The 27784-nt window shown below is 36.9% G+C and overlaps 9 protein-coding genes across 9 annotated transcripts; 8 read left to right on the top strand and 1 right to left on the bottom strand.

The window, feature by feature from the left end:
• Positions 1–76: 76 nt before the first annotated feature.
• On the top strand, positions 77–1389 carry LOC117132517 (flowering time control protein FCA-like). Its single transcript, XM_033286944.1, has 5 exons — positions 77–193; positions 442–649; positions 801–941; positions 1031–1201; positions 1308–1389. The coding sequence occupies exons 2-5, from the start codon at positions 467–469 to the stop codon at positions 1359–1361; spliced, it is 549 nt and encodes a 182-aa protein (XP_033142835.1). The 5' UTR covers positions 77–193; positions 442–466; the 3' UTR covers positions 1362–1389.
• Positions 1390–1899: 510 nt separating this feature from the next.
• LOC103849434 (peptidyl-prolyl cis-trans isomerase CYP21-3, mitochondrial) lies at positions 1900–3588 on the top strand. The gene is made up of 7 exons (XM_033286942.1): positions 1900–2142; positions 2269–2441; positions 2539–2578; positions 2660–2710; positions 2807–2892; positions 2971–3099; positions 3210–3588. The coding sequence occupies exons 2-7, from the start codon at positions 2290–2292 to the stop codon at positions 3445–3447; spliced, it is 696 nt and encodes a 231-aa protein (XP_033142833.1). The 5' UTR covers positions 1900–2142; positions 2269–2289; the 3' UTR covers positions 3448–3588.
• On the bottom strand, positions 3566–8576 carry LOC103860073 (DEAD-box ATP-dependent RNA helicase 24). The gene is given in 6 exon segments (XM_033286940.1): positions 3566–3768; positions 3862–4075; positions 4078–4197; positions 4381–4420; positions 4597–5825; positions 5898–8576. Coding segments are annotated over 6 exon segments (2169 nt in total). The 5' UTR covers positions 6412–8576; the 3' UTR covers positions 3566–3716.
• Positions 8577–9475: 899 nt separating this feature from the next.
• Positions 9476–12833, top strand: LOC103858242 (proline-rich protein 12). The gene is made up of 7 exons (XM_009135561.3): positions 9476–9850; positions 10283–10703; positions 11057–11468; positions 11570–11670; positions 11776–11865; positions 11970–12094; positions 12355–12833. The coding sequence occupies exons 2-7, from the start codon at positions 10332–10334 to the stop codon at positions 12611–12613; spliced, it is 1359 nt and encodes a 452-aa protein (XP_009133809.2). The 5' UTR covers positions 9476–9850; positions 10283–10331; the 3' UTR covers positions 12614–12833.
• Positions 12834–14403: 1570 nt separating this feature from the next.
• Positions 14404–17402, top strand: LOC103858244. Its single transcript, XM_009135563.3, has 2 exons — positions 14404–16379; positions 16946–17402. Exon 1 carries the CDS (start codon positions 14946–14948, stop codon positions 15864–15866), a length of 921 nt encoding a protein of 306 aa, XP_009133811.2. The 5' UTR covers positions 14404–14945; the 3' UTR covers positions 15867–16379; positions 16946–17402.
• On the top strand, positions 16398–17354 carry LOC117125657 (probable cytochrome c oxidase subunit 5C-1). The gene is made up of 2 exons (XM_033287725.1): positions 16398–16580; positions 16946–17354. The coding sequence occupies exon 2, from the start codon at positions 16971–16973 to the stop codon at positions 17163–17165; it is 195 nt and encodes a 64-aa protein (XP_033143616.1). The 5' UTR covers positions 16398–16580; positions 16946–16970; the 3' UTR covers positions 17166–17354.
• A 310-nt stretch (positions 17403–17712) lies between the features above and the next one.
• Positions 17713–18413, top strand: LOC103858245 (calvin cycle protein CP12-1, chloroplastic). The gene is made up of 2 exons (XM_018658116.2): positions 17713–18150; positions 18349–18413. The coding sequence occupies exon 1, from the start codon at positions 17770–17772 to the stop codon at positions 18148–18150; it is 381 nt and encodes a 126-aa protein (XP_018513632.1). The 5' UTR covers positions 17713–17769; the 3' UTR covers positions 18349–18413.
• Positions 18414–18489: 76 nt separating this feature from the next.
• On the top strand, positions 18490–19872 carry LOC103858246 (ribosomal RNA small subunit methyltransferase). The gene is made up of 2 exons (XM_009135566.3): positions 18490–18901; positions 18983–19872. The coding sequence occupies exons 1-2, from the start codon at positions 18596–18598 to the stop codon at positions 19703–19705; spliced, it is 1029 nt and encodes a 342-aa protein (XP_009133814.2). The 5' UTR covers positions 18490–18595; the 3' UTR covers positions 19706–19872.
• Positions 19873–23380: 3508 nt separating this feature from the next.
• LOC103858247 (transcription factor MYB12) lies at positions 23381–27128 on the top strand. Its single transcript, XM_009135568.3, has 3 exons — positions 23381–24048; positions 24843–24972; positions 26090–27128. The coding sequence occupies exons 1-3, from the start codon at positions 23916–23918 to the stop codon at positions 26955–26957; spliced, it is 1131 nt and encodes a 376-aa protein (XP_009133816.1). The 5' UTR covers positions 23381–23915; the 3' UTR covers positions 26958–27128.
• The last annotated feature ends 656 nt before the right edge of the window (positions 27129–27784 follow it).

A 27784-nucleotide genomic window follows, 5' to 3' on the forward strand; every position in this document is an offset into this window, starting at 1 on the left:
GCTGCCGCCGACGCTGCCGCTGCCGCTGCCGCCGAAACCTGCGGCAACCAAACGAACAGGGCTTTTTTGTTGATTGTTTCTCAGTGCCTCAGTGTTTATTTGATCACTTCCTTCGTCTTTCCTTTCAGGGTTCTGATCAGCCTCTGATTGTTAGATTTGCAGACCCTAAAAAACCTCGTCTAGGGGAACCAAGGTTCTACTCTTTGCTTTTCCTTTTTTTTTTTATGTTATTTATTTGAGGATTTGCCTAGTTTTCTTTTGAATTGCAAAGTCATCTTCTTGGTTCTTACACTTTAAACTTACCGGTGTCACCCCCCTATGGTTGTGTCACTTAGCTATAGTTCTTGAAGGATTTGCTTTCAAAAGTTTTGCAGTAGCACTAATACAATCCTGATATCACTCCATCATCTCAACATTATTTCAATGGTTATGTGTCTTCAGGTTTAACTTTAACGCTCCACCTGCAATGCAACAATACGACCCAAATTGGCACCCACAACCATATCCCCAATGGGGAAACAATGAACATGCAGCTCCTAGATTCGTTGATTTCGCTTCTCAGCCAAATCACTTCCCGCAGCAAAATGCTCAAGCAGTATCCGAGTTTCAACAACCGCTGCATCAGAAATCTGAGACTGCCAGCGTGAAGGTACTCCTTTTGTAGTAGGATCTTATTGCTAATGGTAGACGGATATTGAACTCTGGACCATGAGTTTATTTATATAGAGGGGTTTAGGTTTTCATAAATCTCTTATTCACGCATCTGCTTCATCTTCATATCTATAACTACTTTTGTGTAGACTAGAAGCGATGGTCAGAAGATTTCTAGTCGTTCAAATGCCATCCATGAAGATCAAAATACAGAAGAATGTGACTGGAGTGAGCACACTTGTCCTGATGGGAACAAGTATTATTTCCATTGTGTCACTTGTGAAAGCACGGTAATACTTTTTTTCCCTCTTTCATTGTGCACTCCACTCAAGCAATTTGTCTAGTTAGTTAAAATGATTTATATGGATGGAGCACACAGTGGGAGAAACCAGAGGAGTACTCCATGTTTGAGAGATGGTTCGACGAGCAAATAAGGCTACAAGATCAAAATATTGCCAAGAGCCAAGATGCAATAAAAAACACCCAGCAAGATGAGTCTACTCTATTGGAACAGACTACTAAACTCCAACAACAATCCTTATCCACAGCGGTTAGATATATCATTTCTTGACACACTTGGACTTCCATATAGTTAGTATCTTCCTACAAGAAGAGTAGACTCCATCCAATCTTTCATCTGATGTGTGTGTTTCCAGGATCAGGAGAACAATTCAGTATATCCGGTAGTAACAAGAGTGAGTGGCTGTTGAAACGTCGTGTCCATAAAAATGTCTCAGGTAATTAATTGAACAGTTGATTCTCTCTCTGTTTATTAAAAGGACGTTAAATACTACATCTCACAAGATCTTATATCATCCTTCTTATGTTTCAATACAGGACAAGTCACTAAACAAGTATTTTGGAAAGGGGATTCAAAAAAAAGTTAAGAAAAGAATAGACCTGAGTTTAAAGAAGTTGATTTCTTCAAGAATGGGAACATTTGGTAAATATTTGTTGGAATCCAATAGAAAAGGGGTGTGATGAGAGTGGCATAAACTTTGGGACTTGTGAAAAACCATAGGGACCACTGATGATGATGATCCATCTAGAGAGATGTATGTTTGGTTTAGAAACCTCTGCACCTTATAGTCTCTCACATTTGCTCTATTGATGATGTCCACCACACCTACCTTAAAAAAAAACGCTTTCATGGTCATTCACGCATTTGATATGAATCCCACCAGATATCTTAGTTGGATTATATTTGAAAAATATTTACTATAAATCGACAACTGCAAGTTAACTAAAAGTTGGAGTTTATAAGGTAAATAAAACCACCTATAATTTCCACCTGATCCGAACCAAAAACTAAAATCCATTTCACATTTCAAAGTGCCTCTGGGCGAAAGAGAGGGTTCCTCATCGTCAATCAATCATGTTCCTTTTAAAAGGCCCAAATAGATTTGCAGACCAAAGAAAGAAGCCACTTTCTTTGCAGAAACAAACATCAACTTACTCTCCATCAGCTAACGAACAAGAAAGAAGCACAAGGTAAGTGTTAAGTTTCTCGGTCCTGTCTAGATCGGTGATTTATGGATCTCATAGAGATTAGATTATTCCCTGCAGAAGCTAACCGCTTTTCGAATCTGATTGTTCCTATTGATTGTCTTCTCCTAGGTGGTTGGGATCTAAAAGCTGATGGCGAAGATCAAGCCTCAAGCTCTATTGCAGCAAAGCAAGAAGAAGAAAGGACCTGCTCCTATTAGCATAACCAGCATCGTGATTTACACCTTGGCCGTGCTTTTGGTCGTCTTCGTCCTCTTCTCCGCCTACAAACGTTGGACCCTCAGGTTCGGTTCTCTATCAAAATTCAGATTTGATTCTATCACTATTAGTTTAGAGAAATTATTCTAAGATGTGAAAAAATGACTTCTTGTGGGCTTACAGATCTGAGATCCCAACCCACAATGGTAGATCACTTCTTCAGGTTACTATTATTCTCTCTGTCTATGTCTTCTCATAGTTATACCCCCCTCCTTTGTCAAATGATTGTCTTGTTGTTGTGTAGGATCCAGCCTTCCCTGGAGTGAAGAAGAATACTAATCTCCCATGGTTTGCTGTGAGTTTCATTATCATCCCCCCAATTATATTTATACCCCTATGTCTTCTCTTTGTTTTTTTCTGAATCTTTTCCTCTCTGTTTGTTGAACTCTAGACCTTGGATACTGGCAAAGGTTCAGTGACCATTCAACTATTCAAGGATGCTGCTCCCAACGTTGTTGACGAATTCATCAACTTATCGTAAGCAATAACTTCACACTACTGTATTTGCTTTGCCATTTCTTTTTTAACACAATGTTTTGTCATTGGTATTTGCAGTCAAGATGGGTATTTCAAAGGTTTCTCATTCAGTAGAGTTGTAAAGCATGCTGTGATTCAAGCTGGCCACTCTGCTCAGTTCGATGCTGTCAAAGATTGGGCTCTCCAAAGGAATAATCTTCATACCAGGTTTGCTGCTTACTACATTGTTAGCAAATAAAATATATGGAGAAAAAGCTTTGGCTTTTTGGTTTCTGGCTGATTATGGGGAACTCTTTCTATCATCTGTCTTGATGCAGTTTAAAACAAGAAGAATACATGGTGGGAACCCCTAAAGCTAAAAACGAGCAAGGAGGATTTGAGTTTTTCATTGTATCTTCTCAGATCACAGACCTCAATGAGAAATTGACAGTCTTTGGTCGAGTTGTGAAGGGACAAGACGTTGTTAAGGAGATCGAGGAGGTTGAGATAGATGAGCATTATCAACCAAAAGCACCAATCGAGATCATGTCCGTCACTTTGCTTCAAGACATGTGAAACCTGCTTTATTACTTCTTTGTATTAAAAAAAAACTCCAAAGTGATTCTTGATGTATTAATGCTTTGTAATTTGAATACTTTCCATCACCTCATTTGCAACTTTGTGGTAACACAAGTTTTAAGTTTCTATCTTCTGTATAATTCTCTCGTAGCTAGTAAACAACACGTGTGACATTTAAAAGATATTCGAGAGCTAAAACAAAAAGGTATCGCTAATGTTTTTTACACATGATGATACAAGGAGGATACTGTAAAAAACACTTGAAATCAACTATCCCAACCAGATCTCCTTTTCCTCTCTCTTGGCCGATCTTCAGAACTGCAACAGTAGGGTCAAATAATGTCAGCCAACTCTAAAGATTATAAATCAAACCTTACAAGAAAACAGTGCTGCAACTAATAGGAAACAAACCTCTGTGTATTCTTTTGACTCGAGTGATGACTAGTTGCTACTGGGGGAGTTTGAGTTTGAGCTCTACCCATGTCCCCACCAATGGCCCCACCTGAGACAAATCCCGTTAGGGCGGGTCTCTTGTTCGGATAAGCTTGGTTTGATGGCGTAGCAGCCACAAAGCTATTCTTGAATTGGGCCATTACTCCGGTTCTCACAGAATTGATCACCCCTTTCTACTTGGTGCAGCTTGAGACGATGTCCCACTTGATTCCGAGTTAAATCCAATACCAAGACCAAAATCAACTCCTCGTACTCCTCTATTTCCACCACCTCGTCCTCCACCTTTCTTCCCACCTATGTAACAAGAGTTTTAGAGATCATGCACATGTTTTTGAATGGATTGGCTCAATTCACTTGACAAAACGCATGTGCAAAGAAAAACATTGATCACAGTCTTTTCCCTTTTGGATCCAAATCTAATCATAAGGTTTCCGTCCGCAGAATGCATAATAATGAATATAGCTAAAGTATGCTTACCTCCTTTTCTTCCGTCACGCTTGGACTTGAATCGTCCATCCTATTGATTTGCAAAGGTAAATTTCACTCAACAATCATGTTTTCGTTTTATGCAAAATAACAATCATATTGGAGCTAGTAAGTTGAGCAATCATAGGATACTGAAAGATAGAAGCAATGATATTTATTGCATATATCAATAGAATGATGTCAATGAAAAGGAGCTGTTAATATTACCTTCATGGCGAGATCCATGAGTTCTTGAGGCACATTCTGACCAGCAGCAACCAGACTGTTAATCAGTTCACCAGCAAATCTAGCCTCTCTCTGCGTAACAAGTGTGTAGGCAACCCCATCTTTGTCACCAGCACGACCTGTTCTACCAATACGATGTACATGCATGTCCATGTCTTTAGCAGTGTCGTAGTTAACCACTGTCTTAAGCGATTTAATGTCGAGACCTCGGGCAGCAACATCGGTGGCAACTAGCACATGGTAGATTCCAGATTTGAACTTCTGCAACGTTTCCATTCGTGATGCTTGGTCTTTATCACCGTGAAGGGCAGCAACTTTAAAACCGTTCAGAGTCAGCTGCGCTTCGATCTCATCAACCGTGGCCTTTTTAGAAGCGAAAACCAATACATCACCTTCATCAATCATTCCAGGTAGCTTCTCAAGTAGCCAAGGAAGTTTGTCAGCATCTGATGGTATCACATTGACAACCTGTGTAATATCTTCATTAGCCATCCCAGCTTCACCAACAGTGACTCTAATGGGATCCGAAAGGATCTCCCTAGCTAACTTTTCAACTTTCCAAGGCATAGTGGCTGAAAACAGTAAAGTCTGGCGATCTGGACGAATCTGGCCAACGATAGACCTCACTTGCGGCTCAAAACCAAGGTCAAACATCCGATCAGCCTCGTCAAGAACCAGATACGAGGCTCTCATCATTGTCAAAGCCTTCATCTTCAGCATATCTATCAACCTTCCAGGAGTAGCAACAACTATCTCGCATCCCGCCTTGAGTTCTTTCAACTGCTCATGTTTCCCCATTCCACCGTACACAGCTGAGACTCGTAAGCCATACGCTTTCGAGAATTTCTTCGCTTCCAAGAATATCTGATGCGCCAGCTCTCTGGTTGGGGCACATATGACACCAATAGGACCTTCTTCTCTCTGAAGCTCCGGCTGGTCCATAATATGAACAATCATGGGAAGAACAAAAGCTGCGGTCTTCCCTGAACCAGTTTTGGCTATGCCAATAACATCTCGACCAGAGAGCACAACCGCTAAAGCTTGACACTGTATGGTAGTGGGTTTCTCATAAGCTTGTTTCTTGATAGCACTCATGATCTGTGTGGAAAAAACACAATCCTCAAAGGTCTTTACTGCCTTAGGAACATCAAATCCGGACACACGAATCCCCAAACTCTTACGATAATCCAAAGCTTCTTGTTCACTCATCCCTGGACCAATAAGAATTAATCAGTTGAGTCAATCTAAACACACAAAAGAAACTCAATTTCGATAAGACTTACTGGATATTGATTCAACCTCCTCGTAGAAGTCCTTATTGATCGGTTCGTAATCAATTGAACTATGATCAAGCGCTTGAATCGGCTCGATCTTCCTTTTATCCACAACAATCGGATTATCATCGGAATCGTACTCCAGCATCCCAGCATCTACTGCCTTAGCTGCAGCATACACCTCCTCGTCGGAGTTGTAACCAGCGTTAAGCGCGTCCGCAGCTAGCGTGAGCCCCAAATCCTTCTTGGCCTTGAGGAAACTCACGACATGATCGTCGTCTTCGTCGTCCTTGTACCTCTCCACTTTCTCCTTTGGCTTGGGAGGTGGAGCAGCCTTCATCTCCTCGTGGATTCCCTCCATGAATGCGTCTAGTGGATCGATCTCGTCGTTAGCAGATGCAGAGGCGCCGTTGTCAACGTCGTCTTCTTCATCCTCTTCGTTTTCTGTAAAATCAATGTTATCTACATCGGCGTCTTCTGAGTTATCTCCGCCGCGAAACCTCGTAGAGTTCCGAATAGACATGACTTCGAATTTTCCCGGCGATATGATTTCCCCGGAGGAGTTTCGCCGACTTGTCGAAGTTTATATGATTGGGCAAATACTGGGCTTCATTACGTACTTAGTTCATGGAAAGCCCATATATGTCTTTACATCGTTAAATTTCTTCCATATGAAACGCGAAAGCTGGATATTCCATCAATCTAAACATCATCTTCAACAAATAAAAGCAGTATATTGCAGACTTCACCTTTGATAATCATCATGCACTCAGTAGCCCAAATCAAGGCTTTACATTTTGCATGCAAAAGCAATAGGCTTTGTCGTATATTCATCGACCCCATGATCTTGACAGTTGAATCCCCTGTGAATGAAAACCAACTTTGTCCATAGGATTTATCTTTTTCCTTCCATGAAGCATCTACATAACACCATCGCACATCCTTCATTGTTGTCCCGGTGGCACCACATAAAATTTGCTGTTATTTTCAATTATGTAAGTTGTGCCTCGGCCTAGAAGGTACCCTCAAAGTTTGCGACACACAAAAAGTTATGCATGAGCAAAACATATCTATTTATTTATATTATAATTAGTAAAGTGATTTTTCGCATTCAACTTTCTCGTTCAAAAGTTAGACTAGTTAGTATCTTTTATACTCTTAATGAATAATTAATTTTATTTATTATATTTGTTAACAATTATTTATCTGTATTTTTTATTAAATTTTGGACAATAACATAATAAATAATTTTTAGATAATGGTAATATATAATTGAATTTCTTTTTCGTTCCATTAATATTTATACAAACTTATTATTATATAAAACAATAAATACTCTTATATAAATATACTTTTTCTATGATGACGAATTATTTACAAGTTCGATCAGGTTAAACTGCAAAATTTATTTGTATTTGTGTACACATAATATTAAAATTAACACCACAATTATTTAGTGTTCTACTGTCCAAAAAAAAAAAATATCCACATAATCACTTCTAAAAATTTCAAACTCAAACAAACCAACAAATCATAATGTTTCTTTCCAGCGAGTTCAATAAGTGTTGGTTCACTTCAAGCATATTTGCTTTGATTAAAGAATCTTGGGTTGTTATACGGACAAAGCTCTAACAATATGTAAATAATTTTTTGAAACATTAGATATAGCTATGAGAGATCTATTCAATTGTGATAATATATGTAATAATAACTATTTATAAAATGATTATGTCTGCATATGCTGGCAAAACACCTAATCATCAAGTAATCTAAAAAAAATATGCATGAAAAAATATATATCATCAAGTGTTAACTTCTAATACTATCTTAATAAAAAAATGTAAAATTTACCCATATATATCCGATTTTTTTATCGAGTAGTTATTTTATTAAATTAAGTTTTGATATATGATAAAATTGTTAATCCCTTCATTTATAATTTACATGCAAAAAAAAACAATGTACTTCATCGTTTAGCCTCTTTAGTTAAAGAGTTGGTAAATTTAAGAATATGAACTATGCTAAACATCTAAAGATAATCATGCAAAATCGGAAAACTAGTTATGAAAAGAAAATCCTACAATGTATTTACTAACAAAACTTTTGAAAAATCTCATTGGATATGTCATCAAGTAATTATGCATGTGCAAAACATATCAACAAGTATTAATTTCTAATACTGTCTTAAAAAAAATTATTAAAATTTACCCATATATATCCAACTGTTTTGTATCGAGTATTTATTTTATTAAATTAAGTTTTGATATAATAAAAATTTGAAAAGATAATTTTATCCCGTCATTTATAATTTACATGCAAAAAACAGCATATATACATCGTGGTTTAGCCTCTTTATTTAAAGAGGTGGAAAAGATATTGTGAATTTAAAAATATGAACTATGCTAAACGTCTCAAAATAATCATGCAAAAGCAAAAAACTAGTTATGAAAAGAACACCAGATAATCTATAGGTTTTCAGTTATATCTATCAAATCTAAGCAGTATATTTCAAGACAGATTGAAGAAATGTGAATCTTACTTATATGTACGATATTACCCAAAATAATATTATTATTTCTAGAAAAAATTCAGACGATCCAACTCTAATTTGAGTCTTATGGCTTCACCCTAAGTCAAGTGCTGGGCACAAGTCATGCACTTGCTATCTTTGATACTTAATTTGTTTTGTGTGAGTAATAAAAATTTGGACTTGGAACTTGACTTGTTGAAAATGAGTACTTACTATTTCAAACACCTGCTCAAAATTAAGTTATTTCTTACGATCTATTAATTGCTACGTGCAAGTACTCCAGAATATTTAAAATGATTTGATAAATAATATTCTACTAGAAATGGATACGAAAATTTATTTTATTTACTTACAAAGAAAGAACATAACAATTATTATAAGCGAAGTATTTATAAGGAAGAATTAACAAAAACATGAATCTCTCCATATACCAACATTTTTTACTTCTCACAACAACAAAAATGTTTTCTTTTGACAAGTAAGAAGTAATATTAAACCGAGTAACTATTTTCATATTTGTTACTACATTGTATTATACGTACAAATATCTAAATTCTATTATTTGAGTCTGGGTAACAAGAACGAGTAACTAAAATATCGAGATGGATACGAAATAAGTAACAAGTATAAAACATAAGACGTCGAATATCCAATGATTACGTCCGGCCTTAGGTTACCAAACCATGATGTATGAGGAGGCATTATCTTTTTTTTTTCTTTTTTAACGTCTGAATTGATTCAAATAAAAGGGAGGTATGAACCTCAAATAAGTAACAAAAGCCTTAGATAACTAAGGAGACGAAACAAATAACGAGTATAAGATGATGAATAACCAGTAATTGTATCCAGTCCTAGATTACCAAACCATGATGCACAAGACATCACATCTTATTTTGTAATTGTTTTTTTGTTTCGTTATTCTTTTGTAATGGCATCAAGTGGAAGGAGAACACGTGACGTTGAGGGACATGACACAGTAAGGCAGGATGGGCTAACATACACGCCGGAAATAATCTTCTTAACATGCGCACCTAGAGGTCTAAAAACGCCCAAAATAAACGCAGCAGAGGAGAGAAAGAAGGAAAGAGATATGAGTGGAGTCGAGTTACGAAATGAGTCGGCTCAGCGAGTCTACTACATCTGTCCAAAGGGAGGGAGGGGGGGAGGGAAAGGCAAAAACAAACCCTTATGTAACCGATAGAAAAGGGATCTTTAGATTTTATCCCTTTTTTGGATGGGTGTTGAAATAGCACAACAAATGGTGAAGGATGAGGAGATTATTACTCTCTCCCCTCTTTACTTCTCCTTCTCCTTCTCCTCTTCCTCTCCCGTCTCTCGCCCTAACCCTAATTCTCCCTCGATTCAATCCTCCTTCTTTTCCCCAAATCCCACCTTTGGGGCTTCCTTTCATCCTCCTGATTCGGCGATCTAGGTATTCTCTGCGGTTGATTGTTTCCTGAGATGAATCGTGTCTGTTTATCGTCAAGTTTGTTTTTTTCTGTCTTCATACTCTTCACAGGACAGCCTTTCGTTTGATTTTGATTCGATCATTTGATTTTGGGTTCAATCCATCGAATATTGTGTTGATCTTCTCGTCTTGTGTTTATCAGTTTGATCTGATGTTATGGATTTCAATTCTCGTAACCAAAGCTTCTCTCTTTGTGATCTCATTGCATGTCGATCATTTGTGTATTGGGTTCTATTCATCTAATATTATGTTGATTCGCCTTTAGGAGTGTTTACTTCTCGTCTGTGTGCGTCTCCGTTTGTTTGATTTGGGCTTCTGATCATTTGAAAGCTTCTCTCTTTGTGATCCCTCTATATACTTGGATTGTTCTAATGCATCACATGTTTTGCTTCGCAGTGTTCCCACCTTGGAGTGAGAGTGTATTGGCCTCTCTGTATACTCTACAATGGGCGATAATGGTGGTGGTTCTCATTTTGATGCTATCAAGAATACCGTGAGGAAGAAACGCAGCCTTATTCCTCGTCGTCCTCGCACTGAAGGATTCAGTCTTTTCACACCTCCACATCACTTCTCGAGTGATGATATACCCGCATTTGATACTAACCCTAGAAGGAAAGAGTTTAGTCTTAGCCATTGTATATCCAGGGCTGATTCCCAAACAGGAAACAATGATTCTCTGCAGAGAGAGGCAACTGATTTGGGTGAAAGGAAGAGAATGAAGCTTAAGATTGGTGGTGTGAGTCGTCTGGCTCATGCTAATGGTTCACCTCGAAAGTCTTCCAAACCGGTGAATGCTACTACTACCAACCATTTGGAGGTAATATTATCCTACTTTGACAAAGCTCAAGTTGTTTGAATTGTCTTGAGATTTATCATCCTTTTGCATTGAGTATCTTTTGCGGTAAATGCCATGCTCTTTTCAGTAAATTCTACTCTTTTTTGGGGGGGCCTTACGGCCCATAATCTTTCGGGTTTGGGGGACTAGACTAGGTTTAGTAAGCTTAAACTAGTGTGATTTGCTGTTTTGGGACAACAATTAGAATAATGTTTAGTATTTTGCATTTAACTTTTATTATTCCGGAAAGGATTAGATTGTGTCTTAATATCTTTGCTACACTTTTTCACAGATTAGATACCACAAACTCATTATCTTTTGACATTTAATGGCAGGAAAGTTCAGCAGATTGTAACTCCCCTCTAGACAAGAAGGCTGATCTTGAGAAAGACGAATCCATGACAGGGAGGAGAAAACAAGGGGAACCAGGTGGCTCGGTTCGCAAGAGCAAACGAGCCCTTAAGAAGCAGGTTTCTGATAGCGATGATGACAATGATGGTGAGCTCCGATTTTTGGAAACGCTCAAGGTTAAGCCACCTGGGGTTACAATTGGGGGAAATTCTGCATCTGAAAAGGCTTCTGATGACATAGATGCGGAGGAACTTGATCCAGTGCCTGATGGAATAGAGATTGGCAACGAGATTAAGAGGGAATCGACTATGACTAGTCGCCAGCGAGCCCTTGCTTCTGCATCTGGCAAATCAACCCCAGTTGAATTTCAAGATGGATTACCTCCTACATCGAGAAGTATGCTTCTTTTTTCTTTGGCTTTTAGATTCATGAGTATGCATCTTTTTTGCAATAAAGGTTGGTAATGTATTGTGATGAAAATTTCTGTTGAAAAATAGGGAAAAGAGAGAATCTTTCAGAGATGGAGCAGCAAGTGAAGAAGGCTGAAGCTGCTCAAAGGCGAAAAGTGCAGGTTGAGAAGGCTGCAAGGGAGTCTGAGGTTGGTGTTTTACTCTCTCTCTCTCTCTCGCTATCGTGATATACAGATTTAAAATGTATTGCGAAATCCATGTGAGGGATGATGGTCTTGATTTTGTGTCTACAGGCAGAGGCGATCAGAAAAATTCTAGGCCAAGATTCGAGCAGGAAGAAGCGTGAAGACAAGATTAAAAAGCGACTTGATGAAATTGCTCAGGTATTGGGAAATGCGCGACTATGCTGTTGATGCGTTATTTATTTGAGTAAAACTGAGATGCTGAATGTTTGGTTGTCATATATGCTATGAATTGATGATAACAGGAGAAAGCTGCGCATGAGGAAAGGGTCTCTACAAGCTACATCAGAACAATAATGGGTCCTAATGGAACCACTGTTTCATTTCCAATTGACAAAGTGCCTAGCCTGTTCGATCCTAAACCATCCGGGTATGGTGTTTCCTCTGTTCTTTCTCACAAACTCAAATCAGACTAGTTCATGAGTCAATGTCCCTAATTTCATAACTGATTTGATCTGATCAATGTGAACACCTATACATGATTCGAATGTTTTTTGGTATGGAGGAAGGCTCTAGAGTTCGGCTTCTTTTATTCTTTGGATTCTGTTTTGTATTCTAACGTTTCATTAAAACATAACGAGTAGTTCAAACCTTTGTGATAACAATGTAAAGCATTTTGTGTATCTGCAGTTATCCTCCACCGCGAGAAAACTGCGCGGGTCCATCGTGCACCAATCCGTACAGGTATCGGGATTCAAAGACTAAGGTTCCTCTGTGCAGCCTCCAATGCTACAAGGCGGTTCAGCAGCAGCAGCAGCAGCAGACCTCTGAACCAGCAACCGACCCCACCCCACCACCGGAGCAGACCCCTGAACCAGCAACCGACCCCACCCCACCACCGGAGCAGACCTCTGAACCAGCAACCGACCCCACCCCACCACCGGAGTAGACCTCTGAACCGGCAACCGACCCCACCCCACCACCGGTTTAGATAGTGATTGTTTTTTTTCTGGATATAAAAGGACAAGAACTTAGAGCGTTATCATTGTTGCAGTGAGGAGCTTCTTAGCTTCCTCATTTTATTACATGCAGACTACATGATTCAGTATATTTTACTTTACTTCAGACTTATCTGATCGGAGAGTTCAGTTTTCTTTTGTGGCCGTCCATTTATTTTTCACCAAACCATTGCCGCTCATATAATTTTATTCTCCAACGGCTATCTCAGTTCTTTAATAATAAAATACATGATACAATGTGCTCTCTATTATTAGAAGCAATCTTCATGGTCATGTTGTTACAGTGCTTCGTGATTCTTAGCTGTGTTTACGTCTCTAATGATCATAACTTCCGTTTTCTTCTCTTTTTTTTGTTAAAGAAATGGTTAAATCCAGGTCTATTAAAAACACTTAACTTTCGGGTGAGAAAATTATCTTTTTCCCATAAGGATCCATACATAACACATAAATACAAATAGAATAGTGTTCAAAATAGTGTTCTAGGCGGCTGCTTAAATGCTGTCTAGGCACTTAGCTCAAAAATAATGGAGTCCATTTTTTGCCTCAATACTGTTAAAATTATTTTATTTTCCGCCACAATAATTATATACTTTATTTTCTCTATTTTACAATTGATTTAGAAGATTTGCGTTGTTTCAAAATATATGATGTCTAAACGTATAGGTATTTTTTTCATTTTATAAAAAACATTTCAAATATATGATATAAATTTTAGTATTATAAATTGTATAACTCTCTATAATCTTATTTTATAAGTTTTTTATTCAATAGTATTAATATGTAAAGATCTGTTTTATATATTTTACTTTGTTACTAATTGTCTTTAATTATAATTTTAGTAGTTCCTTTCACATAAAAGTAAAATTTTAAATCTTTGTGTTTTCATCCATAGCATCAAGTATTATGAAACATAGAGAATTTATAATTAATAAATCATATATTAATTATAAATTACAATAATTAAGATATTGTAAAATATATTTTTTATGAAAATAAAATAATATGAATAGTACTATTTATTAGTCATTATATTATATATATTTAGTATATCGTTATAATCGGTAAATGCATAGACCTACTAACTAATATTTAAGCGTTTCATTAATGTTCAAGACGATAGACGTTGAGTCACCGTCCGCTGCTTAAAGCTTTCTTTGCACTAAAATATATGTATCTGTAGTTGACATTTTGTGATGACAAGAGGGAAACTTATTAATTGGAAAGAACAAAAGGCAATGATTTCTCACCATTCTTCTATTTATTTAAATAAGGGGCAAGTAATCTCTTATTACGCCTATGTATCAAAGTAGGCATGGGTTTTTCGGGTTTATCAAAATCAACCTCATTCGGGTTATATAAAAATTCGGTTCGGGACCGGTTCGGGTTATATCGGGTTCGGATCGGGGTTAGTAAATCTTCAAAAAACCGGTATAACCCATTGTACTTTCGGATTCGGGTCCCAATCGGTTCTTCGGTTTAAAAATACCTGATTTGTACATATTTTGTAACTTAAACATAAATGAAATCGATTTTTCGGATTTAAAATACATGATTTGTACATATTTTAATAGCCAAAACATAAATAAAATCGATTAAAAAAAAAAGAAAAATATCAAACGTGATCATTCAAAATCAAGCGAAAGATAAACATAGTTAGTGATGAAAAAAAAAACTAGATAAATAAAATCATAAAACAAAAACTAAGTTCTCATGAAATGAGAAACATTATTCAATGAAAACAAAACCAAAAAAAAAAACTTTAGGTTTCAACCGCCACATTCCACAATCAACCTTCATGTAATAGATAATTATTTTAGAAATTCAATAATATCTTAAAGTATTTTGGATACATATTAAGAATTAAGATCATATTTTGTAGAAGTTTTTTTTTGTGACTTTAAACGTTTCGGGTTCTATCGAATATCTATTTAGATCCGGGTTTGGTTCGGATAATACCTATAACCCAATATACCAAAAAACAGGATCCATTCGGTATTTATGTCAGGTTCGGATCGGTTCGGATTCATTTTTATCGGATCGGATTCGGTTCGGATTTTCGGGTTCGGTTTAATTGCCCAGCCCTATATCAAAGTATATTTAATATCTTTATATGAATGATTCGTTTTCATCAAACCTAACAAGAAACTATAGACATGGCACCCACTCCTTCGTCTTTCCTTTAAACATAAACCTTCAAATAACACAAAAAAAATTGGCTTTATTTCTTCTTAACTTCTCGATCTTCTTTCACTTCAGATTAAAATGAGTATGGCCGGCGGGGGAAAGTGGCTGATAGAGGCAGAACAGCTGGTGGTTAAGCCTTTCCGGCTAGTAACAACAACACTCCTCAGCCTCCTCCTTCCTCTCTCTTTCCTTCTCCTTAGCCGTCTCTCTTCAGCTTCCTTCCTCTTCTCATTGATCAATTCTCCTCCGCAAACGGATTCATCTTTCGTCTTCTCTATCCTTCATTACACGAATCCGGCCATATTATACGTGGCCGTTTCGGCAATAAGCGTTTACACTCTAGTTCTTGGTCTGACCACCAAGATCACAGCCTCAGATCCCAACAGCTCGATTCCCTTTTCTCCACATGTCACCATGGCGTGGCTCACGCTCTTCCTTGTTCAAATCTCCGTCGGTTTAGGCCTGGAAGGAACGAGTTCCAACGGCTTAATCATCGGAAGTGAACGTAACTTCTTGAGCAGGCTAGTGTTTTTCTGTGGTCTTCACGAGGTAATGCTTCTGTGGTGTAGGGTGATCGTGAGACCGGTGGTGAACAGCACGTTGATCTCCGGTCAACACGGGAGAGAAGAGACGGTGGTGGAGAGAGTGGCTTTGGCCGTGAGCTGTGGGACGTTGTGGTGGTGGAAGCTTCGGGATGAAATAGAGGCTTTGGTTGGTGTGGCAGAGGCTAAAAGAGCATTGTTGTTGTTATTATTACCAACCGATGGTAATGCTAACGTTAGTTTGGATGTGGGAACAATTGATTTTGTGAACTGGTGGTTATACTATATGGTTGTGATGATTGGTATGGTTAGGATCGTTAAAGGGTGTTTGTGGTTTGGAATGATTTTGCTTTTCGAACAAGGTAGTAGAAGAAATCCACGTCGAAATGCCAATGATCCTCCTGTTTCTACAGCTTCTTCAGTTTATTATGACGATGAAGGTGACACTAAAGTGTAATTAGTAACAATTGGTTATAGGGTCACAAGTGGGGAATGCATTTTTTTTGTGTTTTGGATCCAAGTTCTTACTCCTAATATACGAAGGTTCAAGTTGATATTTGTAATGAGAAAGATGTTAACAAATTCAATACTGGAATGAAATTTGATAAACAGAGGCTTTACATCACATTTCGATAGAATCATAAAAAAAAAAAAAAACATTAGCACCAGCAATAGGGCTGGGATCATGTATTGGGGTTGGTTTCGGGGAGTGTTACAAAAAGAAAAGAAAAAAGAAAATAAGGCAGACATAGAATGTTAGTGTCTGTCTATCAGCTAGGTTAGGCCGACCAAACTTGTTACTCACCCCTTGTTAGGCCTCAAGTGAAAACGAAAAACTCAAAGTTAATAATAAATAGACCGGGCTAATATTATAATATCCACTAGAGTAGAGTAGACCATTTTTAATTGTCAGTTCAGCTTATTTGTTCGCGTTGTTCGTCTCCTCCTTCTCCGCACCACATCCGACTTGGTAAATCCCCAAATCCATCATTATTGATCTCTCTGTTTATTGCTTTGATCTCTCTGTCTACAACAAGTACTGATGAGATTTCTTAATTAGTTGATTCGGATTTCGATTCCTAACCGATGTGCTTCAAAGATGTTATTTTAGATCGCTTCATTGATATTGAAACAAAGTCTTTGATTAGCTAATCACCGATTGCCTCAAGAAGTAAGATCCATAGGCTATTTGTCTATTGATCCAAGTGTTCATCATTGATATGTCCATTAAGAAAGAACTGTTGTGAACTTGTGATAAAAATGAGAGTCTACCTTTGTTTTATATGAATTTGGTCATGCATTATATTTCTAGCTTTTTGGTGATGATTGATTGTATACTTTTCATGTTTGATTCGTGGTGTAATAGTATGTTTGTATATATAGTCAATAGTACATTTATTGTTTGATCCCATCTAATATCCATTTTTCTATATGCGAGTTGTTTGTTGTGAATCACATTTCCAGCTTTGGTGTATTGAAAATTGTAGGAAGTACTGATTCATGTTTGATCTTTTCTTTTGGGTTGTACTGTATCAGTTTGATAGGCTGAGAAATCAAAGAGATGGCAGGACACAGGGTTGCACATGCCACACTTAAAGGGCCTAGCGTTGTGAAGGAGTTAATCATCGGTATGGCACTCGGTTTAGCTGCTGGTGGTCTTTGGAAGATGCACCATTGGAATGAACAGAGGAAAACCAGAGCCTTCTACGACTTGCTTGAGAGAGGTGAGATCAGTGTTATTGCCGCCGAAGAGTAATAAAAGCTCTGCTCACAGACTCATTCTTCAAAGACTGATGGATGATTTCGAATTCTATTTTTTTTGTTTCTGTTTATAATAACTCTGAGATGAGTTTGGATTTTGTGAGAAATAAACAAATCTGAGAATGAGATTTGGTAGATCATAAACTGATTTTAGTGTGATGGTCGATTCAGACAAGCTTCCTTGTTTTGTTTTGTTTTGTTTAAAAAGTTAGTATTATTTTATGGAACCTTATTCATGGAATTTGTGCATTTGACAATGTTTCCAACTCATGATATTATTTGGAATCAGAATCTTTGAAAGGAAAATATAGCTTGTGTTGCATCTGTGATCTGCCATTGCTTTGTCTCCTGTTTCTTCAAGAGACTGAAAAAGCATAACCAGGATAGATATCTGAATGTCTTTACGGCTGAGTTTTGTAAAAAATAAAAATTAATACCTAAAATATAAAGTGTTGTGGAATAAATATCTGAATACACATGGTGCAATACGCTTGGTTGCTAGGAGATAAGAAAATCGTGATCACAGAGTTCTGTATTTATCTTCTTCTCCTCCCTACATCAAAAAAATTATCTCCTCCTCCCATCAAAACTCTCCAAAGATGACAACAGTAGCCGCAACAGGTATCAACGTCGCGACTCCACGACTGGTCATTCGACCAGCGGCTCGTCTATACGCCCCGGTCCGTTTGAATTACCCGTGGAAATTCGGTTCGATGAACCGGATGGTTATGTCGGTGAAGGCGACATCGGAAGGAGGGATGATATCGGATAAGGTGGAGAAGAGTATTCAGGAAGCGAAGGAGACTTGCGCTGACGATCCTGTGAGCGGAGAGTGTGTGGCGGCGTGGGACGAGGTGGAGGAGCTGAGCGCCGCGGCGAGTCACGCTAGGGACAAGAAGAAAGCTGGTGGATCCGATCCTTTGGAAGAATACTGCAGTGATAATCCTGAGACTGATGAGTGTCGTACTTATGACAACTGAAAATGTTTTTTCTATCTTGTTGCTGTCGTCTGTGTTTGGTTTGGTTCGTATGGTGCTTTTCTTTTTGTTTGGTTTTCGTAAGTTGTAATGTGATAATGAATATGATGAATATTACAACTACAATACTCATCAGGTGTTTCATTAATTCGCTGTGTTTCGTGAGGTGTACTATAGTTTGATGCCTGAAAATGTTTTTGATGTCTGAAAATTTAGGTACCGGTTACGCGAAGATGTTTATTTTACTCGCAGCTAAATTTTGTTTTTTTTTTTAACTTATTCCACTGATGCTAAACATTTTCAAACAAAATAAAATAAAAGTAATTAGCTTAAATTAAGATTCAAACGAATAAAATAAAAAATGACCCGCTTAATGAAAAAATAAAAAACCTAATACTGAGTCGAGTGGTGACGGCGGCGCAAAAGGCTTTGAGAAGACCGAGCGACGATGGCGGGAGGCAAGATAAGGAAGGAGAAGGCCAAGGCACCATCAAACCATTACCAAGGAGGAATCTCCTTCCACAAATCGAAAGGACAGCATATCCTCAAGAACCCTCCCCTCGTTGACTCTATCGTTCAGAAAGCTGGTATCAAGAGCACCGATGTGATCCTCGAGATCGGTCCAGGTACTGGTAACTTGACGAAGAAGCTTCTAGAAGCTGGTAAAGAAGTCATCGCTGTCGAACTCGATTCTCGTATGGTTCTCGAGCTTCAACGCCGTTTCCAAGGAACTCCTTATTCCAACCGCTTGAAGGTAACACACAAACTAACATTCTCTCGTATCAACTCTTTGTCTGTTTTATTACATAAGAGTTAATGTTGTCTGTGTAATAAGGTAATCCAAGGCGATGTGTTAAAGACGGAGCTTCCTCGGTTTGACATATGTGTGGCTAACATTCCGTATCAGATATCATCTCCTCTCACGTTCAAGCTTCTCTTCCACCCAACAAGCTTCAGGTGCGCTGTGATCATGTATCAGAGAGAGTTCGCCATGAGACTCGTTGCCCAACCTGGAGACAACCTTTACTGTCGTCTCTCAGTCAACACTCAGCTCTATGCAAGAGTCTCCCACCTCCTCAAAGTCGGCAAGAACAACTTCCGACCACCTCCGAAGGTGGATTCTTCTGTTGTTAGGATCGAACCGAGGAAGCCGCAGCCTCAGGTGAACAAGAAGGAGTGGGATGGGTTCTTAAGAGTCTGTTTCATCAGAAAGAACAAAACTTTGGGATCGATTTTCAGGCAGAAGTCTGTTCTTTTGATGCTGGAGAAGAACTTCAAGACTCTTCAGGCGGTACTAGCTTCGTTGAATGGCTCGACCGGAGAAGCTGCGGGTATGGATCTTGGTGACCAGAGCATGGGAATGGAAGATGATGACAACGAAATGGATGATGATGGTGATGTGGAGATGGATGAAGGACAAGGAGGAGAGTTTAAGGAGAAGGTTATGAATGTGTTGAAGGAAGGTGGGTTCGAGGAGAAGAGGTCGTCTAAGCTATCACAACAAGACTTTCTGTATCTTCTCTCGTTATTCAACAAGTCGGGCATTCACTTCTCGTAGATTAGTTTATATGATATGGGTGGAAACGTTTTGTCCTCTCTCTTTTTTGTTTGTTACTGATTACTCTCATCAAATAAGAGAAAGTGTACCCTGTTTTTGTTCTTCTAGTTTGTATTGATTTAAGAAATGATGGGAAGATTGAGCTAAGTTTTCTGTTTGGGTTGAAACTGAAAGCCGATAAAGTTATTTGAGTCATACGTGCTCTCTCGGTCAAAAAGATGCAAAAATATAAAAGCTTACATTGGGGGAAACTGGTTTCGAACATATGACAGTTTCCGGTCACCCCGAAAAACACCAACATTACTTTCAGTTTTTTTTTTTTGTTATCTAGTACTCCTTCGTTTCATAAAAAATGTTATTTTAACATTTTTCACACAAATTTATAAAAATGATTGAAATACATTTAAGTTTTTATTAACTACACATATTCAATCCATAGTATTTGAAATAAATAGAATTATTTATAAAATCAATGCATTTGTAATTAATATTAAGATAAAAGTTGCATTGAAATTTTAAAATAACACACTTTTTGTAACAATAACAAAATATTAAAATGACACTTAATATGTAATAGAACGAAAGAGTATAAGAAATTATGTTTAGCCCAATATACAATAGCTTTAAATTTTGACATTTTCTTAAGTCCTAAGAACACCCCCATTAGTGAACCCAATGAAAGGGGTTCACAAAGTATTTTTTTATTATTTTTTTTGTTTGATTTTTGTTTAAAAAAAAATAATAATTAATCGGACCAATCGCGGACTGCCATGTGCCGTGGGGCCCGCGCTACAGTGATGAACCCGGTTCACTGGAAAGAGGTGGAGAGAGACAAGTTCATCACTATTCATTATTTTAATTTTTTTTTTCTTTTTAGAATCTGTGTGAACCCCCCATAAATTCACTAATGGGAGTGCTCTAACTATCATCAACCAACCCTCAAACCCGCATAGAACGTTGCTTCAAACCTTAATTTTTGTATTATCCTAAAAGGTTACAACTAATTTGAAAATATTGTATAGCAATTAGCAATGCATGTTTTTATACAAATTGCTATTATTATTTTTTACTTTTATTGAATTCTACACTTAAGATACTAATGCAACCATTCTATTTTACGCTTGCTTTACGCAAGTTTGGTAGGCACTTACAGGGGCGAAGGCAGGTTAGACAGATGTGGGGGCAAGTGCACCCATAATAATTTCGTTATTTACAATTTTATGTATAAAATCATTAAAGTTTTGGTGTGTTAGATGGAAAAAGTCAAGTTGTGCACCCCTAATTCAAATTCAATGCTTACTAATTAATATCTCAGTTATATATTTTAGCATTAGTGCACCCATTATAATTATTCTAGCTTCGCCCCTGGGCACTTATGAAAGAGTGCTAAACGATCAGTATACTGTGAATTGGGAAAGACTCATGAGGCTTACTACAGAGACTTCAAGTTGGAATAAGATTAAGATGTTCATCACGAGATATATGTTTCAGTCAAGTATACACATGATTTGGAAAGAACGTAATAGAAGGAGGCATGGTAAATCTTATGTCCCTGCAACTCTTCTAGTAAAGAGGTTGGATAAGAATATGAGAAACAAATTCAGAGTGATTCAAAGGAAGGGAGATAAGGAGTATGAAAGAGGAATGTCTATTTGGTTTGACACTAGATAGTTCTTTTTCTTGAGTTGTTTGAGAAGTTTTAGATAAGTTTTCGATCCTTTTTACAAATCTCAAACTATACTGCACTAGTTGTAAAAATGTCTTTTTTCTTTTGAATTCAATTTAACATTCAATTCAAAAAAAACATTATATTTTTTCACAATGTAACAATTGGTTGAGAAGTTGGTTTTTAGAGTCTTAGTTTTGATGACTTCTCTATATAAGTTAGCATGGTGTGGGTTCGGACCTTACGGTATTGGGTCCTCCAGTGATATGTAGTACTATGTAGTATGTGGTCTTTCTCATTTAGTCCTAATTATATAACTACGAACGGAAGTGCCAACACAATACAAAACGGCAAAACAAATGACATGTGGGGAACATGTAGTTAGATGAGCAGTAAATAGGAAACATATGTTGATGGTTGTCGTCATGTTTTCGTATTTATGTCATATATACGGAAACTCGTCAAATTTAATTCTTCTCCAGTGATCCCATAAAGATTAATGGTAGTTCAGTATATATATATAATTGTACTGGCAAAGTATATGGCCGACGCTACATCAGCTTCATTAGGCTGTCTGCATGTATATATTAACCCATTTAACTCGATCGTCAAGCTTTATTAGGACCAAACACAGGCGCACAGCAACTACATTTTATAACTTTGTTTTAATTTAAGTTCTGATTTTAGTGACCTTCTTCTTTACGTATAATATAGATCAAAGCTAACTTATAGTTCTACGTGAGAATATCTATAAGAATAAATAAAATGGAAAAGTTTTGGTTTAGGTTTTGTTTGTTTGTGATCGAGGAGTTTAATAGCTTAACTGCTTAAGAGTTCTGATGTGTGCTAAGAAAAACAGATGTAAGGAAATTTTTTGAGTGCATATATATATTGCCATATCCTTTGTTCTCCTAATTTTGGGGTGTGAATTGTATGTCACTTCTAGAGTAAATAACGAAGAGAAAATATCAGTTACTATTATTTACTAAGTTACTAATTTACTATTATTTACTCTGAAATCTTACCAATCAGCTAAAAACATTTTTGCTAGTGTAAGGTTACACGTGTTTTGTAGTTCAAGAAAAGAGTCAAAGACCATCAGGTCAACAGGCGAAGATCCGGATATTTATTTAAATATTCAAAATACGCGATTACTATGGTTAGGCTTGGGCATTCGGGATCCCAATCGGGTTTCGATTTTATTCAATCGGGTTTTGGTTTTTCGGGTTTATCAAAATCAGCCACATTCGGATTATATGAAAGTTCGGTTCGGGACCGGTTCGGATTCTATCGGGTTCGGGTCGGAGTTAGTAAATCTTCAAAGAACCGGCACAACCCAATATACTTTCGGGTTCGGGTCCCAATCGGTTTTTCGGTTTAAAAATACCTGATTTTTACCTATTTTATAACCAAAACATGAGTAAAATCGGTTCTTCAGTTTTAAAATATCTGATTTGTACCTATTTTGTAACCAAAACTTAAGTACAATCGATTCAAAAATAAGAAACATCAACCATGATCATTCAAAATCAAACGAAAAGTAAAAATATTTATTGATAAAAAGAAAACCAAATAAATAAAAGCATAAAATGAAAACCAAGTTCTCATGAAATAAGAAACATTGTTTAACGAAAACAAAATCTAAATCTAAATACTTCAAGATTCAACAGCCATCTTCAACCATCAACCTTCATGTAATAGAACCACCAACATTTATGTAATAGAACCACCAACCTTCGTGTAATAGATAAGTATTTTAGATGTTCAATATTTCTTAGTGTATGTTGGATACATATTAGGAATTGAAATCATATTTGGTACAAGATCTTTTTGAGGTTTAGAATGTTTCGGGTTCTATCGGATATCCATTTAGATTCGGGTTCGGTTCGGATAATACCCATAACCCGAAATACCACAAAACAAGATCCATTCGGTATTTACGTCGGGTTCGGATCGGTTCGGATTCATTTTTATCGGATCGGATTCGGTTCGGGTTATCGGGTTCGGTTTATTTGCCCAGCCCTAACTATGGTGATCTACGTATTCACGTGACCATTTAATAACCTTCCTTTTGTTTGTTAAATGGGAGTATGGGACCATCATCTAATAGTATTTTTTTTTTCATTTAGCATTTGATTAACAAACTAATCAGATTTTGAAGAAGAAAACGTTACGTCAATGATCCTAAAATTAGCGTCTATATTAAGATCTAGAACCACGACGATCCTGCACGGACCGATCACGAGTCTCTTGACGGTAAATACGCCACGACTTCAGTCTCCTTCTAAACCAACGTGGCCGTATATGCACCATACACGTGTCATCTCATTTCCACTCGAACGCGCGAGCTCTTTAATCATCTTTTTAATTAAGTCTTCATCTTCTGCTATAAATACTGAAGCAGTCACTTTTACTTAATGCATGTAGTCTAGTCACTCAGTAACTTCACTTTCTTGTCCTCTCACTTGAGCGCTCTCTTTCTCCATTGCTCGAGTCTTGTGGTCAGTGAGAAAAATCATAAATACATAAAACCGCCGGAGAAAAATGGGAAGAGCGCCGTGTTGCGAGAAGGTCGGGATAAAGAGAGGGCGGTGGACGGCGGAGGAAGACCAGATTCTCTCTAGCTACATTCAGTCCAACGGTGAAGGCTCTTGGAGATCTCTCCCCAAAAATGCCGGTAACAGTTACACCCTTTTCAAAGGATAGCTTACAAATACAACAATACCATGTAATATGAACTTTCAACCCATGACACTGTGTGAGAGCCAGAAGTAAAGTAATCCTGGCTCTTGCAGTAATTTTCATGAAATGTATATTTTAAAGTTAGTTTTGATTTATTATATATTGAAAAGTTTCTTTTTTTTTTGCTAAAAATATATTGAAAAGTTACTAAGGTTAGAAGTTAATCTCAAGCCTGATATCGTCTCATTTCTTTTCAGTTTTTTTTTTGCTTATAATTTGTCAATGTCACAACCATGGTGGGTTGTGAGTGTACGTATATAAAGTGCTGCCAAGTGTATGTTTCGTAGATTGGTTTATAGACATATAGTTATATATTATATTATAGTTATACGGACTTTTTAGTGTTTATAAGGAAATACAAAGGGATGAGTATTTATACATTTTGTCCGTTGTATTTCATTTCAAGAATAAAATCAAAATGATATGACTAACTTTATTTGATTTCCAGCTGATCCGCTTTGAATACAAGACTAGTAATCAATGCAGTAGTTGAGATATTTTGTAGTTGTGTACGCATATGATAATGCGAATACAGTGATCAGAATTCTAAAAATCTCGTGAGCAGTCATATATCAAACCCATAAAAATACATTTGTAATAATTATTACGAAACAATCAATGTTTAATAAAAAAAATAACACACATATTTTCGAAGTTTAGTTATACTTATAAATCTGACCTGTATTATTACTGTGTTATTTATATGGATTTTTTTATTTTTGTAAAAAGGATTAAAAAGATGTGGAAAAAGCTGTAGATTGAGATGGATAAATTATCTTAGATCAGATCTCAAGCGCGGGAACATAACTCTAGAAGAAGAAGAACTCGTTGTTAAATTGCATTCCACATTGGGAAACAGGTACAATTCTTATTTAGCTATTTCCAAAAATTTCCAATTTACTTTTGGATTAATAATGATTGAAATCGATCGGTCAAATAAGCAAGGCTTAGTGTTAAACTAACTCTCTTAGTTTAAAGATCTTTATGTGAACAATTTACAGTAGATAATAAAAGTTAGGGTGATAAAATAAACTATTCAATGTTGTTGAACCATCTTTTTAATTGTCCATTGTGGGTCTCCCTCTTGAAGCTTGTATAAACCCTTGGTTGATTTCTTGTCAGACTATTTTCTGAACTCCTATTCTCTTTTAGCTGAGGCAAACAACATGTACTCTCTAATAAATGTACACTTCACTTTATCACATACGCCCTAACTGGAACGTATACATATCCATGTGATATTCTAAATATTACAAAAGGTTTTACTCTCAAGGTTCTAAAAATGCATATATATATATATATATATGTATTTTTAGAATCTTGAAAGTATAACCCCCTAGTTAGCATATTCAAAATCTCCTAAAATATGTGAATAACTTTTTCAAAAAAAAAAAAAATTTAGTTGTTCAGGAAAAAAACTTCTTCAAAAAATATCTGAATAACTTGAGTCACTGTCACCGTTATTGTTGACATTGCTCGAGTGATATTCTCGTATATTACTCCCTCCGTTTTTTATTATAAGTCGTTTTGAAGCTATGCACATAGATTAAGAAAATCATTAATTTCTTATATTTTCGAAACAAAAACATCATTAATTATTTACCTAACCACAATTTAACCAATAGAAAAATAGAAGATATATTATCATTGGTCAGACAACATTAATTACTAATAAATGTTACATAAAAAACCGAAAACGACATATAATTTGGAACAAAAAAGTTTCTCTAAAACGACTTATATTAATCAATAATTAATTATATTTCTAGAAACATGGTTAGGTCAGCAGTCATATCGATGTAGCAAAATTGTATTTTGAAACTGTTCTGGCCACACTGTTATATTGATTTCCAATCGGCCACGAAGTTCTCTTATTCCACGGATACTAGATTTTAAGTTTTTAAGGCTGTTCAAAGCTGTTTTAATAAAGGGTTAGTAATAATTAGTTGTTTTTGATTGAATATTAATTAATGTAGGTGGTCACTAATTGCTAGTCATCTACCAGGGAGAACAGACAACGAAATCAAAAACTATTGGAACTCTCATCTCCGCCGTAAACTCCACAACTTCATCATCAGGAAGCCATCCATCTCTCACAACGTCCCTGATGTAGTCATAAACGCTCCTCCAAGGTCACCGCGTCCGCCTACAAAACGCAGACCAGGGAGAACCAGCAGATCCACCATGAAACCTAAAACACACCACGCAAATATTCGAAAGATGAAGAAAACGTCTGAACCGCCGGAACCAGAAGCCAGCGCAGCGGTTAAAGCAGGAGAAGAAACATTAATGATGGAGTTAAACGGAGCCGAGGCTGAGCTAGGACCATGCAACTACTATGTAACCTGTCACGAAGGAGGAGCTTGTCGCAATAATAATAATAATAACAGCATTGATGGCGATAAAGGAGTTTCATCCTTTGATGAAGACATCATTGATCTTTTGTTGGACGAATCAGCTCCAAGCCACGTGTTGACATCGTGTGGTGGTAATGCAGAGTTGAATCATCTAGGAGACTCTGAAGAAGCCAAAAGGTCTTCGGAGATTTTAAACCAAGAGAGTATCGACTGTCTTCAGTCTTGTCCGTCGATGGAGTCGTTTCTCAACTATGAGCATCAAGTCAACAATAATGCGTTCACGGATGAGTTTATTGATTGGGACTGTGTTTGGCAACAAGGGGATGACAATAACATTTTCGATGAGAAAGAGGGTTCTGATTCAATGGTGTCGTGGCTTTTGGACGGTGAAGATGAGGCCACGATCGGGAAAAGTAATTGCGAGAACTCTGGAGAACCACTGGATCATGACGAGGAAAATGCGTTGGTCGCATGGCTTCTCTCTTGAATATATTTATTTATCTGTTAAGTTTGTAGTCCTTTTTTTTTGAGCACCGTATTGTATGTGATGTCTTATCATCGACTTATTAAGGTATACTTTGTATGGTTTGTTTTGAAAGTTTATGTCTTGCCTTTTTCATGTTATTTAATAAAGAGGTACAAAATGTAGGTCTATCCATTTATGTGGCATATGTATTACAACCTACTCCAAATACGGGAAATTCAGAAAGGAAACTTTATAAAGCTTGTGTCGAAATCATACAATATCAAATAACTTTAAACTATCGGAAAGCATTTTTCAAACATATTAGTTACATCACATCTTTTTTTTTTGGTGTAAGTTACATCACATCTTGGCGGCCAAATAATTACGCACCAAAAAAGAAGAAGACAAAACCAATAATATTTTGAGGCATAAAGCTGCATTACATCTGCGAATCATCACGTGCCATTCAAGTGATTACTGGCAACGGGCAAGTGACGAGATCGCATCTGAATAAAGGTGGCGTTCTAACCTTTTTTTTTTTGTCTTTTTGAGAAAAGGTTTGGGGTGTTAGAACATAATGAATCATTATTGGTGTCCCTTAAGTTGGATCCTTAGGTCCTTTAGCTTTTAACTTAAAAAGTTAAAAAACGGCTTTTTAATAAAGGACTTGAGAGAAATTCCTTAACATTTTTAGTTAAAAGTTGGATTCTACGTTTAAGAACCTCGACATAAAGTACACCAATAATGTTGTTCTTATAACTTCTCTTTACAAAACCACGGACAAATAAACATTTTCGACAGAAAGCCCATCGAGGCCCAAACAAATCAGTTTGTATGAAAGACTTGTT

The sequence above is a fragment of the Brassica rapa genome, chromosome A03 (genome assembly GCF_000309985.2).
Source record: "Brassica rapa cultivar Chiifu-401-42 chromosome A03, CAAS_Brap_v3.01, whole genome shotgun sequence".
In the NCBI taxonomy this organism is placed as follows: domain Eukaryota; kingdom Viridiplantae; phylum Streptophyta; class Magnoliopsida; order Brassicales; family Brassicaceae; genus Brassica; species Brassica rapa.